Source organism: Corvus hawaiiensis, chromosome 5, assembly GCF_020740725.1.
Source record: "Corvus hawaiiensis isolate bCorHaw1 chromosome 5, bCorHaw1.pri.cur, whole genome shotgun sequence".
Classification (NCBI taxonomy): Eukaryota; Metazoa; Chordata; class Aves; order Passeriformes; family Corvidae; genus Corvus; species Corvus hawaiiensis.
Window position 1 is genome coordinate 61,532,757 of NC_063217.1, and position 16,445 is coordinate 61,549,201.

Sequence of the window (16,445 nt, forward strand, 5' to 3'; positions counted from 1 at the left end):
ATTAATTTAGCCCCTTACTAAAGTATTTCATTAGAATTTCAATCATTGCATATATTTATTTTTTACGTGTTTATGATGACTAAGTGCATTCTGCCTTTGCCATAAAGAGATAAGGTTCTGTCTCTAATGCCATTTGAGTTTCTAGAATGATGTTAAGTGTGCTGCAAAGTGCATTATGTGATATTTCCATTTTGCTGTAGATCATTATTATGAAATGGAAATTATCATGTCCATATTTTGTGCACTTCGCAATTTACAAGCTGATTACATAAACCTTATTTGGGGGCTATCAGAAAATAGTTATCCTTCAAGCATGGAATATTTTATCAGTTAGCCTCTTCCCTTACCAACTATACCAATATTAACTCAACAAGCAAAGCACACCTAAAGAGCATGTAGGATTCTCTGCTTCTTAGCAAAGTTTCTTAACTGAAATCCAGAGACACAAACAGATGGAGTAAACCACAAGGTACATACTCAGCAAAATTACAGATGTACAAAGTATTGAAGGAAATCTGGTTTTGCACAATTGTAATAAATGCCTTACTAAAAATTCTTTTAAGTGTTGAAATAGGCTATTGGTTTTTTGCACCCTCATAATTTTTTTCTTAAACAGTCTTTTTAGATTTGAGTATAACTCACTTAACAAAAGAGAAACAGCATTAAACAGTTATTCAACGTTTCATTTTTAACCCTATAAGCTAGAGCCCAAAATTCATATTTACAATATGTTTGCAGACATCCTATGCCATAGTACAATGACTTTTAATTTGAACACTTCCAGTTAATTTTATTCATAAAATTTTTATTTTGTTTCTGTATATTATAGAAATTACTAGTGCTTGGGAATTAATTTTTTCTTTCCAGAAGACAAGTAGTCATTGAATAATGAATAAAGGTTACTTGGAAAAACAGTTTGTTGTCTACTCACATATTTCTCTCGTGCTTATTATTCTACTACATTCAAATAACAGTATCTTAATACATGAGCATATTCAGCTATGTTCCAGCCTAAATATGTTCCAGTTATTCATAAGTATTAATTAAGGATCTACTAGAAGGACTTGAACTTGCATTTCAGATTTGCAAGTGAAACTTAAGCACAAGTCTCAGCTAAAGAAGTTAGACAAGTATCATTGTAATGAAGGTACCTGCTGAGAATTCCAAAAGGAATTCATTCTGAATTAGTCTGGAAGTACTGTTTTTACTTTGAAATTACTCACCATTTCCTTGTAACTCAAAAAGATATTCGTTTGTTTAAAATTTGGCAGAAAAGAAAACAAGTTACTGAACTGTGGTTCAAGCTTGAATCACATAAGACAACAAGAAGAAAGCTAGCACTGAGAAAGCATTTAATTTTAAAAATTATTTTTCTAAACAATAGGGCTAGAACATTCAAAATAAATTCTATCACACTTTTATAGCAAAGTCAAAAGTCACAAGAGACTCATCCTGTTTTTCACTGTTCTAACAAAACACCAGTTCTCTGACATTCACCCACACTAAACACTGACATTCACTTTACCTTTTTTATATTATTCTTTTTGAAAAAAACAACACCTGGAAAACCTTGTTTACCTTTAGGTTTGACCATGAGACATTATGTCAAATCACTAGAGCATTGCTGCACAAAAATATTTTAGAACACCCCAAAAACCCTTACCTTGGTGCAGAGCTTCCCCAGGCTCCATGCTTGTCTGTCAGGATGTTGACAATTTTCTGTATTAGTTGTGTTGCAGTCACCTGGTCCCGGTACTTCGCTGCTGTGATCAAATGATGACACATTTTTTCTTCTTCCCGTTTGTCTGCAGAGTACTGGGCACACAGTGACTGGCAAGAAAATAAATACCTTTATTACTTTACATTTTAATTACACCATCCAAAGGAAGTTCGAAGTACTTCATAATTAATTACTTATACAAAACCCTCAAGAGGAAAGAATCAACCCCATTTTCCAGGTTTGAGAATTGAGGCCCTGTGCAGCTGCCCATAGGAAATCCATCCAGAGAGCCACGTAGAGGATCTTGGTTTGCCATGAATTCTTTAACCACATCACACACACACTCAAAATTTAGCAAAAGCCAACACGTTAGTGGCCAGACTGCATAATAAAACATATAAAATGAAAGTGGTTATGCCTATAACAAAGTGAATAGCTTTAAAAAAACAATGGTAAATCTCAGAATAAAGAATGTCAGCTAGCTGACCACTCCACTCCCATGACTCTTCATTAGATTTGGGGAGCCAACTGCTTGCTGTTGTTTATATATCTAAGAAAGTTAAGGAGAAAAATCCACATTTTTTCAGACAGACAGAAGATAAAATGCATCTGAGGACTAAATCAATCTTTACCAGGTGGCTTCTTGAAGTTGAGCACATTTGCAGGCCAGCATGGGAAAGTCAGTAACTTTCTTAGCAGTATTAGACCTGTTGTAGGAACATCTTCTGCTTGCCAACCTACTCGAAATCAAATTCTAGCAAACAAGAACTGTAAGTCACACCTACTAACTGAACTCAAAACTATGAGAGATTCTTTGTTACAACATTGTGTCATCGTTTTGGTTTTTGTTGACCTTCTGAAAATTTTCTTGTTCATACAGAACTCAAAAAACCAGCATCAAATTTCTATCACCCCCTCATCAAAACCCCATTTTGCTGTACATGAAAACCCACAAGAAATTCAAATATTGGTAGAAACAATAAAGGCTTTTCCCCACTTCAGCACTCCCTGTTTGTAATTTCAGTTTTCATCTGGCAATTCCACAGATCACATACGCCAGACAAAGCATTTCAGCCTTTGTCAATGATTGGATTATTCTATGATCTAGTTAGTGGAATGGACACAAATGTCTGCCTAACAACAAAAAAAACTGCTTTTTCTTTGTGAAGCACAGCTGATGCAGACACTAGTACAATTATTTCTTAGAGCTTAGGTATCAGCACAATATCATATGCTTTTTTTTTAATGTTTAAAACAGTAGCAACGCTTTTTCTATGTATGTACAAGCCCTAGAAACTTGCTGCAAACAAAAAAATCAGCAGGCTATAAATGCTATTTATATACATGTGTATATATAAATATATATGTCATATAAAGTGATAGAAAGGAAGAATGTGAAGAAAACACAAAATAAAATTTGGGGTTGTGTAGATTTTCACAGACACTAGACAACGAAAATGTACTAACAGACGAATAAATTTTAAAGAACTATTCTGATGACTTTGATATATTTAAATATTTCCTCATAATTTTCCCGTACTTTTCAGCAAAGCTCACCTGATGAGCAGACATCCAGGAGGACTGAAGAATAAGCAGCTAACTTTCCAAGTCAATGAGACATCAAAAATTGTCTTTTGTATTCCTACATGAAGCACTCTGCCACCCTTCTTCACAAAAATATAAGATGACTAAATCATACCCAACACTAAACAGGATTTTCCTAGCTCTTTCCAAATACAGCTGTCTGTTCCAATACATTGAACTATTTTGCACCCATGATGATTCCGACTTCTTTTCAGCACTTTGTAAATGTTTCATAAGCTGTTATTTTTAAGTTGCCTGAAAGAGCAGAATTCTAAAAACAAGCGAATAAGGTAAGCTAAGTAGTAAAATGTTCTAAAGTGCTCTTTAATGGATCCTCCTTTACAATTTGAACAGCAACTTTTCATATCTGACATAAAATCCATAGATATAAATCACATTAGAGGGTTATTCTTTCCCCATTATCAATCTCTGTCTCTTTATGGAACATTAAAGTCACATTTGACCTTAAAACATGATAAAATGGAAATCAAACTAGAATGTTTTGTAAAAGATATAATGAACTTGTACCTCTTTAAAAAAAGTCTCTTTATGATGTGATTTTGAACACATCCTTCATTAAATACCAACAAGGATTTTCAAAATGTAGCTGTGACAAACGAAGAAAAAAAAAAAGGTATTTTATTGTCCTGACAACGTCTGTGAAAACACAACCAGCCTGTTATAAACTGGAAATGGAACTCCACTTTTCAGGAAATTCAGGATTTAATATGAATAGAAATTTGCAATTATACACCAAAACTGAGAAACTCCCACAGGCAGCAATCCCATGAACTTATAGCATCACTCTAGGAGGAACTCTTAACCACTGCATGCTCTTTACAATATATATTTTACAAACAAAAAAGAAAGAAGCCACAGTTTTGCCAGATGTCTGCCACATGCATATCTAGTTATTATCCCTAAGAAAGTTCTGCAAGAATAACCTCCTCTTTGATCATACAGCTGTCTCACCAGTTGTTCAGTGGTTTCTGCCATATATATATATATATATATGCCAAATATACAGCAAAATAGAAGTTATTTCTCCACCTCCCTCTCTCAAATTATTTGAATACAGAAGTGAAAGAAGACTGGTTCCACCAAAAGAATCAGAAAAAGACCCATTCTGAAGTAGCCAATCACCACTAGACTATTCTGAAAGCACTAAAAAGTTCCCATTTCTCTTCATTTTTCATTTTCCAGATGCCAGGTTCACCTGATCCACCGCTTCCTAAGATACTACACCAGGATATAGAGTGGTACAGTTAATATTTCACACTAAATCCCAATCATTCCATTTATGTAAAATAGAAATCCAGCTTGATTTCTGTTTGTGCACAATCTCAAAAATGTATTTGTACAGTTTTATTTCTTTCTCAGTGTTTGATCTCTCGCACCTGCAATGTGCACCCTATCATGCCAGAATATGGTTTTACAATTAATATACACAGCTGCAGGCAAACAGGGTTGTCAAACCTTCCTTCCTTCCTGCTGCTTTGGCCGACATGATTTTTGTTACCTGTTTGGGCAAGTGTGCAATGAAACTGTAATCACGAAAGTAGCGCAGTCATCCTTAGGATGAAACTAAGTGTTGAAAGGAAAAAAAAAAAGCATTTTCATATACACACACCTCAAGTGTTATCTCCAAAAAGTCTTAAATTCAGTGACTGTTTAAAGTTTTACAAAGGGGAAGTGTATTAAGCATGGCATAGAGGCAAGACCCTTGTTTTCCAGCCCTCCATCCAGGATAGAACAAAATCCTTCGCTTTGCCATTATCACAGAACCAGGTTTTTTCCTCTCTCCCACTCTCTGCCCAGACAAGACTGCAGGCAAGCTGAACATGAAGGTTACCTGAAGATTCATTTTTAAGGAACAGGAAGGGGCACAAGGTTGTCCAAAAGGCAAATTATAGATGTGAAAATACAATACATTCTGTATGCAGGAAATATTCCAGAAACACTGACAGGGTGAATTAGTCTATTTTGCCTGTCTATATTTCAGTGAAGAGGAGGATTAACTTAGTTTTCAGAACTATTTTATCTTTGATCTTTATAAAAATGTCAAGTAAAAGATTTTCTCTGCACGGTACCATCTCCATCGTGCACCTCTGCAGCCCCAAAATGACAATGTAATGCTTTCTACAAGCGATTCAAAGTTCAATAGTGTGGGGTTTTTAAAAGAAATGTTGCACCTTTTTACTCTTATTCTTCAACTCTGAGATCGCTGAACACTTTTACATATGCCAGTTCCTTTGTCTAATTTACCTAAAAGATACTGGCTTTGTGAACAACCTGTCTCAGAGGGTGTCACTTAAGGGAAAAGTCATCCATAAGATAACGCACAGTCTTGCCACTAATGCAAATTCCCCACAAATAAGGATATTTTAGTAAATGAAGGAGCTCCTCAGTCCTCTGCTTTCACAGATCTTTGCACTTGACCTCTGACCTGAGGTTTAAAGTCTGGACTAAAAATGCTACCCAGGGAAATCTTACAAAGACTCCTGAATAAGACTTAGAAAAATGAAAGCTTAAAACCTCAACAGCGAACAAAAGTCAACCAATGACAACATCTGACAGCCACCGTCAATTCTGAAGTGATGCCTCTGTCATCCCACGACTCCAAGTATTGATTTCTCTCAGCATGAAAAAAGCTTAAGCCAATGAAATAGATATAGCATCATCCCCCCGATAATAGCCATCAAGGTTAACACCAGCAGAACACTTATCAAAGTATCTCTTCTATTTCTTCTTGTTTTAATGGACTGAACACAATGCAATGGTTTCTCATCTCTTCAACCCATGGGTTTCCAAATCTCATTTATCCACTTTTGCAGCCTTTTATCTGATTTCAAGATTAAAAAGAATCTGCATCTAAATCAACTGTTTGTAATACAAATGGTGCAGGGGGGGAGGGGGATGAAAAAAACATAGGTTTATAGCCAGACATTCCTGAGGGGGAAAAAAATGTGCATTCAAAATCACAAAAGGAAGGAAAAAAGCATGCAGTTGACTTCGATCACACCAAACACAGACTGGCAAAACTATGGTCATGACCAGAAAAAAAAATTTACCACAATCAATTTGGGTTAGTGATTAGAGAGAAATGCAAGATCTCAAGAGACATCTGGTTTTAATCTGTGCTGAGTCAACAGCTTTATTTTTTACCTTCAAGTCTCACAGAATTAAGCTCTAGTAAACCCAAATAAAGACAAGGCAACAGCACTTTTAAGCATATTGCATCTTTCAGATGAACCCAATTTAGTACAGTGGGTAAATGAGACAAACTAACATGAGTTCAACTGGGAAAAAAGCAGCTGTCAGAATAAAGAAATAGTGAAGAGCAGAGACAAATAACATCAGATTCCTTCTGCAGTGTCCACTAGCACCACAGACTTTTTTTAGCCTTTTTCTTTGATGCTTATCTAATTGACATTATTTGTGCTACAGCAGCACCCTTGGATCAAAGACAAAGCTTTGCACAAACAAGTAAGATCTCTTCCTCTTTGCTAGAAACTGGGATTTCCTACACTATTCCAATACTCTACTTATCTAAGCATCACTGCTAACCACTGGCATAAACAATATGCAGAGAGAAATGTTCTTTTCAAACCCAAGAACCTGTTTTTACTGTACTTATGTCCAAACATTTTGCATTCAAATCACGCACTAGGATAGGAACTTTCCTCCCTTCCTCTTTTGCAAATCCGGTTTGTCAGCAGTCCCTTCATGCTGCTCTTGTTTAAAATAGTCTAAGAGCCTAAAAACAACACACTTCGGCAGTAAATTTAACATTTTTTGGGTTCACATCTTCCAAGTACAAAGCATTTTTCAAGCTAGAAAGAATCCAAGCAGAATTCCCTATGCTCTAGAAACAGTAAAGCTCAGCACTCCTGCACAGGTGGCTCCATGCTCTCAGATTTGATATTAAGCAAAGGAGCCAGGGATGATCTTTTCAGGCATTCCCCAAGCACACTGTATCACCCTCGTGACATTCAATGGCTTCAACACCACCACAGAGATTAGTGCTGTATTAATACACTGAAGAACTTCTAGTCTAGTGCAACAAGCAAATCAAATCCATGAGCAACTTCTGGAATTGACAAACTCCTTTATTTTATAAGGAACATCCACTCTGCCAAAAAATGACATACACTTACATAATCTAAGGGTTCACTACACGTTCCTAGTGAGGGCCAAATTAAGGTCACACCAGTGTGATATTTCACAAGTGCTGGATACTTGGTTTTGCTATCTTTTCATATTGTCCTTTCTGTGCAACTTATGTTTTAAAAAAAAGGCAGTGGGGGGGGGGGGGAGAGAACCTTTTAATTATCTGAAAACATATAATTGAAGTGGGCCAAATACAAAGCTCTGGAATGTCCTCATTCACTAACTGTGACTACCACCTCTCCAACTGCCTCGTTCCACGGAGGCACAGTAAGGATTTCCATTGCCTTGGAGGTGGGTACAAAGCAGTTCAGCAGTTCTGGCCCCAGCAGCCAAATGATTGCTTCCCTAGGATTCAGATTTCCAGACACCCCGCTGCCAGCACAGTTCTTTTACAACTCACAGCACCAAGACTTGGCACAGGAGTGACACCTGAACAGATTGAAAGTCACATGCACTTCAGATGGCACAGCTAAACCTGAAATGAAATCTCTAAACGCAGGTAACACACACCAGGCAAGGATTTCTGAACAACACAGCTCACTAGTTAAGAAGCCCTTAAAGGTACTACCTAAAAAGCAATTTTTCACGAGTTTTGTACCAGATGAATTCTGAATCATTTTTCATAATAGGGACCAAAGGTACATTTCTCTAAGTGGGGAAACAATAATACCTTAAAACATGGGAAAAATGGACATTCTCAATGACTGGAAAAATGTAGCCAGAATGATTCAGACAAGCAGATAAACCAAAGGATAATCTGGAACCCTATTACAAAATGCCTTGTACCACTAGTTCCCCTCATAAGTGGTACAGAGTATTTTGTAGTAAAGTTCCAAATTAAGTCACTATAAATGTGGCTTCAGTCTCTGGCTATAAAAGAAAGTGAAACACATTTGCATGACTTAAAATTCTTTAACTTTGATAGCTATCAAAGAGACAGATATAAATACTTAAGTGTATCAGTATTTTAACACTTGACTTATGTTAATGGTCTCAACACTTACCTTAGAGGAATGTGTATTTCTATATAGGATTCTTTATTATGTAAGTGCTCACATTCATATTATATGTAGCATCCTAAGCAAATATAATCAACATACCTCTGTTGATTTTGTTATTTATTGTTTGATATTCCTGCTACATCACACTCACTAAATTTCCTTATAAATTTGCAAAACACATGCAAAGAATATTCATTTCCAGCCAAAAACCTCTTCATAAACAGCTTCCAAGCTTATGTAAAGTTCCAGCTTTGCAAAAGGCGGAAAGATTAGCCCCTTGAGATATCCCTGCAGTCTGGGGTCTGTGTTTCTGTTTCTATTTTCTACATAGTTCCCCTCGAGCACTTTTCAGCTTCCCCTGTTTAGTGTCTTGGATTCAGAACACAACTCTGATTTTAATCCAGGAGTTTGAGAATGTATCAAAATCTATAACTTCATGAACAAAGAACAGAGAGATCACATTCATTTGAGATAACAAGCATTGAGGCATAATAGTTTCCTATCTTGCCATGACTGGTTGCTGTTGCTGCCTGTTCCGAGCCTCCCTTCCCCCTCCCTGAGACAAGCCAGGACTTGCCTCTGCCACGTGCTCCGAGCTCCTTTGTTCCCAGCGCGGGCAAAGCCAAACATAACTCAAACTCTTCAGCAGTGTCTGATTGGCCGCTCACCCCGGGTCCGCCCCCAGTCATCCCCTTTCCCCTTCTCCGAATAAAAGAAAGGACCAAGGAGGGGTCCGCCCTCCTTGGCTTTGCAACTCTTTCTGAGAACATGTCTTGTCGTCTGTTTCTTTTTCAAAGCTGTAATTGCGGGAATTAGGCAAGCCGGGAGCTATATTTCTCCCTCTTTGCTTCTGCTGGTGGTATTTGCTTTGCAGCTGATACAGGTACCACTTTTAGAGCTACTGAAATGCTGGATTGCCCGTGCTACCTCTCTAGGCTGCCCGAGGCTTTCTAAGGCATTGAACTATGAGCTTAGCCGGTAAAAAGCTGTAAGTGTATCTCCTCAGGTTGCATGCCAGTAACAAGCACATCTCCAATAAACATCAGTACTTTGGATACCACGTTGTTTTCAGATCTGTCTGGGCTCCTAAAGATGTCACTTATGAGGCTTAGTGGCAAAATAAAATTTAAAAGAATTAAAAACTTGTAGTTGTCCTTACAAACACAAATTTGTTACCCAAAAGGTAACTCATCTGTCCTTCACCAGCTTCTACCATGGATGCTCCAAGAGCTGATTTACTGGCCTTGATGTCTGACAGTTCAGGACCTTTTCAGCCTCTCACAGTGGAGAATGATCACCTTGCCTGGTACATATCCTTGAGAAACACTGCTAAATAGGGCAAACACAGTATGGCAAAGTATTTCCTTCCTGCACATGGAAAAAAATCCCTTTAATTACTGCCATTAAGCGACCTTCATCTGTATCTGCAGAAACATTTTCATTAATTATTAAGGAAAAGTATTAAGGGTGGATTTTGGTTTGTTGGGATTTTTTTGGTCAGAGAAATTTCAAATTACTATGAGAGAATCTGTGAAAAAAGAAGGATTACATGTAATTTTATTCTCAAGTCTATTCAAGAATAACACGTTCAGTGCTGCCAATTTACAGCTTTCTAACTTCCACTCCAAACTCACTCTTTACCTTTTTGTAAACTAAGATTCTTGAGTGAATTATCCTTTCCAGGACCAAGTATTTTAAAAGCAGCATATTTTTATTAAGATGATGATGAAATGGGAAAAGATTTTTTAAGAAAATAATCCAGAAGCCAAGAGAAGGAGTTTTAAAATATGGCCTATATGGCCTTTTATAGCAGTTATTCTTTAAAATCATTCCTAGTCACTTACTTTGGAAACATGTTAAGAGTCACAATCCCAACTTTGGCTTAACCTCTGCCTTATCTTAAAGCCTCCTGTCAGAGTTCTTATAGCATCAAACTATGAAAATCAAACTGTTTTAACTTTATTTTTTCCTCTCTCCTTTTTTCCAGTATTCTATGTTCTGTGTTTCATTCCAGCTAAAGTATGAGATTTTTTCCTTTATCATTGGTTCTCATGCACTAAGGTAACATGATTTTTGAATTTTAGAACAGCATGAGATGTGTATGAACAGGGGGTCTTTGTAACTAATATTTTTTATTCAGAAATAGTTCCACCATCCTTGAAAGGTTGACATTTGGCTCTAAAAATTGTTGGGGGGAGGATAATTTAATTTCTTTTTAAAACTACGTGATTTTACTATCCATAAAAAGACAGCATTTGAAATAATTCCCATTATTGAGAGCATGAGAAGACAACAGCCTCTGCCTTTTTTCACAGCAGTCTTAAGTGAAAAACACTCATTCGTACAACTCTAGATCCTTATACTGAGCAATATGGAGCAAAGACTGAGAATGTTGCTTTAAAATTCGGGGTTTTTTTGCTCTCTTGGTTTAAATGAAAAGACTGCAATGATGCAAGAGACAGTATTGCAACCACCATAGATGCTCCCTTCAGAGAAATGAAGAACTGTGTAGCACCAAGCAGTTTCTACTGGCATCATCCTTTATGTTGTCAATTTTAATTTTAAAAAACAATAATACTCCCTAAACACATTTGTTTACATAAGAACACGTAAAAGCCTCTTCCTAAATTTTCTGTTTATTTGCCATTTCAATGTTAAATACCAGAACTTGTGAAAGGTCCTATTTCAAGGTTCTGATGTTCTTGTTGAGTTTTGATTCTGGCTCTGTTTCAGCTCAGCATGCAAGGTTTTTCTGTCTGGTTGCTTTGGTTTGTTTTTTTTAATGGTATGAGGGTGATTTCATAGCACCCCTCAACAACAGTTATCAGCATTTTCTACAAACAGCTGAACTCAGGGATGTTGGTGTAAGACCAAAAAACAGATTACACATTCCAGCTGCACAAATCCTGCTTAACTAGACTTCGCTAATTGACTTTAATTCAGTGTAAAATAATAAATTCAGTACTTGGAGCTTGTAACATTTAGAGCACAATAGCCATGCAGGATAAAAAAAAAAAAAACCAACACAAATCTGTGGATTTTTAAAACTCAAATCTGAGATTTGGTGTGGATTACAGTTCACTCATTAAAATTATAGGTTTTGAAATAAAGAGCAGAGACTAATCAAAATCAGCAGCTTCTACCAAGTGCACACAAAACCGAAAGAAATACTGAAATTACATAAAACATTATGTAAAACACATGTAAGTGACAGTTATTGGAAATACCAAAGAGCCATGTAACAACATCTCTTACACACTTTAACAGCTTCAGTTACACTCCAGCCAGTAATCTACTTCTAATATTCCAAATTTCTGAGCAGCTTCAAACAACTGTGACTCAAAAATAACGCAGGAAACATCCTCCCTCCTCCCATGCCGACCATATGAAATTGCCTTGCAGGACAGCACTGGGCCAGTGCCAAGATGAGTGATGCTGGCTACAGGGCTCTCAACAACTGCTTAGAAATGAGGTATTTGGGGTTTCTAACAGGCAGCACAGGAAAAAATAAGCAACAATATTTTAGAAGTCAGAATATCTGATTTTTTTTTTTTCCTTATTGTAAATGTTCCCTTGGGACCAAGGGCCAGCATGGAGCCAGCACAGCTGAGGATGACCCAGTCCTGCTGATGGGAGTGGAGAGACACCAGGGACAAGCCTGGCCTCTGGTCCTAAGCTATGACAACATTTGTTTCACAAGTTCCATACATTCTCTATAATACAGTAACCCATCCAATAATTTTGCTTCCTTTATCTGTCAAGAATTGGCATCAGTCACAAAAGATGGAATCTCAAACTGCTCTAAGGACACCAGACAATCCAGAAGAGTTCTATAAGACTTCAATCTCCTGCAAGGACAGGCAGGGAGAAGGACTGAAGGAGCATAAACATCTCAAAATCGACTAGGCCATAATCTTGGCATTACTACTTAGACTCAGAATTTGTTCCTGCAAATTTTTAATCAGAAAAACCCCCAGTATCTTTGCACTAGGACACAAAAGAAAAAAACATGGAAAGATGACCTAAGCACTTGCGCTGCTCATCATAGTCACTATCATCACCTTCCAAGCCCTCCTTCCAAGTGATACATAAATGTTTTCTTTTAAGATGGCCAGAAATCTTTGAAGATGCATTTTCTAAATAGTGAATTAGTAACAGGGACTTAGAAATGTGAGCAGGAAACAGGTGGGAGGGAGGAGTGGTGAGGAAAAAAAACAGGAAACATCTACTTGTGTGAAGCAGAATAGTGAGGACAGTTTGGTTTTCTGATTAGAAAATCTTCCTAAGGATTGACTCTGCCACTTCCAGTTGGACTCCAGATTACCAGTGAAATCCAGAGGTTTCTAAGTCACACGATGATCACCAGAAGAGCAACTTAACTGCCTGACACATCTTCCTTTTCTTGACCTAAGACCATCTCAAAGGAATTGGCTCAGTTTTCTCCCATTTAGGTCAAAGAGAAAAATTAGTAGATAGACTCGTTCTGTAAACACTTCGATAAAAGAATAAGATGAAGCAGGAAGGCAAAAGTTTTTTAACTCACTTATAGTGATTCCCACTAAAGGGCAAATACAGGAAAGTTAAGATAAAAACCTGGACTGAACAGCAGTGAGGTAGAAGTGGTGATGTGAAAGGATCTTTCAGTTCCAGTTAAGAATCCTGATTAGTACCGTCTTGTTCCCTTCCCTGGAAAGCTGCATAGATCTACTCAGAAATGAAAAGGTAGCTTTATAAAAGCTCAGGAATATCACCCTTGGATGGATGTGGCTTTATAGCTTTCCATTTCCCCCCCTGGTCCCAGATGGACTTCAAGCTCCATCTAGTACTAAAGATACTTTTATCAATTTAGTTGTAAAATCCTTACTTAAGCAATTACTGTCTCTTTTCAGCCATCACTCATGCAGGTATTTATTTCTGCACATCACAGCATTTTGCATTCATTATGGAGCATTCTCCGTGAGAGGCTGAAGCTTTCAATGGAAGGAGAAATTAAACTCTTACACTAAATGCAACATTTTGTACAATTTTCTCCTCAATAATGTACTAATAGATAAAAGAGAAAAATACTCTATGGAAGAAACACAGACAACAGTAAAAATTTTAACCGTAAGTACTTTCAGGCACTACTGACAAACACCTTCAAACATTTTCTAAACAGCCTAGTATCTTAATGTGTGTTGCCTCAAAGTTGATTTTCCTAAGTTACCTTCACGAACATCAAAGAATACACCTGCAGGTATCAACTTTGTCATGCCTCGATCAGGAGACTGATTAAATACAAAATGAGACTATTCCTACTATGATTTTAGTTCAAACGAGAATGACGAAGGTAACCACAGCTGACATAACCAAGAAGCCATAGGTCAAGATAAGTAGCTGCCCAAAATATGGACCAGAATTTCAATTCATTACTCTTTAGGGTCAGGTATGCTATGTCTTTTAGGCACATCCAAACCTGTTTTGGGGTTGCAAATCAATCTAACATGAAGATACTCGTTCTCCCTCTCTTTTATAGAAATACAAGTGTGCAACTGCTTGGGTAAATCATCCAGATAAAAAGCAGACTTTGCAATGCTGGTTAAGGTTCAGAGTTTTAAAAATAAACTCTTTTTACATTCAGCTGTAGACAGTAGTTTAGTGGGTCCGTAAATGAGTGCATAGTGCAGGTACACGAACTTGTACATGCTTTGTTCTTGTCCATACAGCTGCAGAGTGAGCTGCCTTCATAAAGTCACTTCTAAATTTTCATTTCAACCATCAGACACTGCAAAAAAAATTTACAAGTAACACAAATAACAACATCCTAATACCTGTGTGCACCAGTCTACCCCAGTAACTCCAGAACTGGAGAGCTGTTACAAGAAATTCAGCTATAGTCAAGTGGATGGGCTTTAGCCCAACAGCCTGAACTCAGGTCAGTCATAAATAATATTTGTAAATTGGTGCTTTTGCCAGGAAAAGTCAAATGAGAGAAAAACCATGCAGAGACAGCACTAGAGTATAGGGAATTATTTTACAATTTTGTGACCTCTTTCTTCAATTGCTGTTATAAACAACCTTTTTACATAAAAACAATACTTTTGAAAATGAAATTGTGTTTAGAATATTCAAGACTACTGCCAAAAGACTGTCCAATATGTCTGGACTACAAATGATAATATGGTGAATCAAAAGCTAACACCCATTTAGCAATCAGATGCATATTTCATCCTTAATGAAGGCCTGAAAAGAAGAGTTCACTTTATTCTGGATGCAGGTATCAAAGCAGATCTCACAAAGCAACACAGGCGCATCATCTAAGGATCTTTTTCACATTAAGAATCCTATTAGAAGGAAAACACTAAAAGGTAATTGAATTTCCCTCAGTTATCTTCATCTCTGTCAGCTCCTGCTACAATAACTTACTCTCCAGAGCAGAGATAACTCAATTCTGTCCAGCAAGCATATGTTATGAATCTCCAAAGCAAACTTGTCTAAATCATTCTGGTCTTCTATCAAGGTTGGCTGTAGATATGAACTCTGACAGAAAGCAAACGAATTTATTTTTATCTTTTCAATAATTCGTTTCCCTGTGCCTGGATGGAAGAATCTAAAGATATAAATGTTTCCACTAATTCTGGAATTATAAAGATTGGTTGCAAACATTTGATCTGAAAGTTAATGCTATTAAAAACTCTTCGATTCACTATTCTGTTTTAACAGAAACAAAAAAGCAGTTTCAGGTTCCTGTAGGCAAACAAAAACTAAATTATCATAACTGTAATTGACATTTTTTTTTCAGAATGGCTGTGATATTTACATTTTCACCTTCAGTGGAAATGTTAACTCTACAAATAATAACAACAGAAGAATATTCTAACCTTTTATTTCATCAAAGCTCTGAAAACATCAATAAGCACAAATCCTCCACTCACGTAAACAAACTACTTTTATTTTAAAAGTCACATTTTAGGAAGGTATAATGACTTATTCTAGACCAAAATCACAAAAGCAAAATAAAAGAAAAAGCAGTCAGAGAAAGGGTATATGACAAGAATCAGTATAGCTAGTTCCAGAAGGAGAGGAGCGAAAATATGAGATAAGGACCTGGTCAAACTAACATTAACTGTACAATTCCTGTCAGTTTGTTTCAGGCTGTTCAAAAGATATGTAAAAAACAGTCTGAAGAATGAGTGAATAATGAATTGCTGACACTCAGTTACTCAGAATTGTTTAGTCACAAAGGAGATGTGAGGAACTGGAGGGGAAGCTTGGAAGACCAAGTCATCATCACAATAAAACAGCACAGGAGCTTCACCTTAGATAAAAAAAACATGGAAAATATGAAATAGAAATTTTAGACATAAAATGAACACCATGGTCATCTTTATCTTTGCTCCTTTTTGCCATAATTTTGCAGCTATTGGAATCAATCCTTCACTACACTTGTTGGAGTCAGCCTCCCAACTGTAAGCTTTGAGTGTAGTTATCAGCTATTATCAGCAACAGCTTTATTCTATTAATTACAACAGTGTAACGAACAGAAGGTGCTCTAGGAAATACTGGTTGTGATCCATGTCTCCTCATCCAACCTGACTCACTACCAGGGAAAAGGCATTTTACAACCCAAGCGTCACTTCAAATCGCAGAAGAGTGAGAGTGTGTTCCGGGAAAGTGTTACCACATTTGCCCTTTCAATAAAGTCTTCCTTTAGAATGCACAATTTGACATAGGGTAATAGGCTTGACAGTGAAGCCCAAAGATTAAAACACATAATAAGAAAGAAATAATACAAAATGAAGATAAATTCAAGTTTACAACTTAGCAGAGTATTTAAGTCCAACCTACTAGTTGAAATACTGAGAAAAAACATCTTCAGGTATACGGACCCTGAAGATCTTCTGTGACCTTGTCAGTTCCAATATCAGAATTATTTTAATAAAATGTCTTTCTCATTTAGATCAAACCAAGTTACAACACAACACATAGGA

General features: G+C 36.8%; 1 protein-coding gene across 4 annotated transcripts in view; it reads right to left on the reverse strand.

Moving 5' to 3' along the window:
- Nucleotides 1–16,445, reverse strand: part of LRBA (LPS responsive beige-like anchor protein) — a 373,995-nt gene that overhangs the window by 216,504 nt on the left and 141,046 nt on the right. For all 4 annotated transcript variants that reach the window (XM_048304274.1, XM_048304272.1, XM_048304273.1 and 1 more), the window contains one exon: nucleotides 1,664–1,830. In XM_048304274.1, the coding sequence (XP_048160231.1) occupies nucleotides 1,664–1,830 (167 nt within the window). The remainder of the gene's footprint in view (nucleotides 1–1,663; nucleotides 1,831–16,445) is intronic.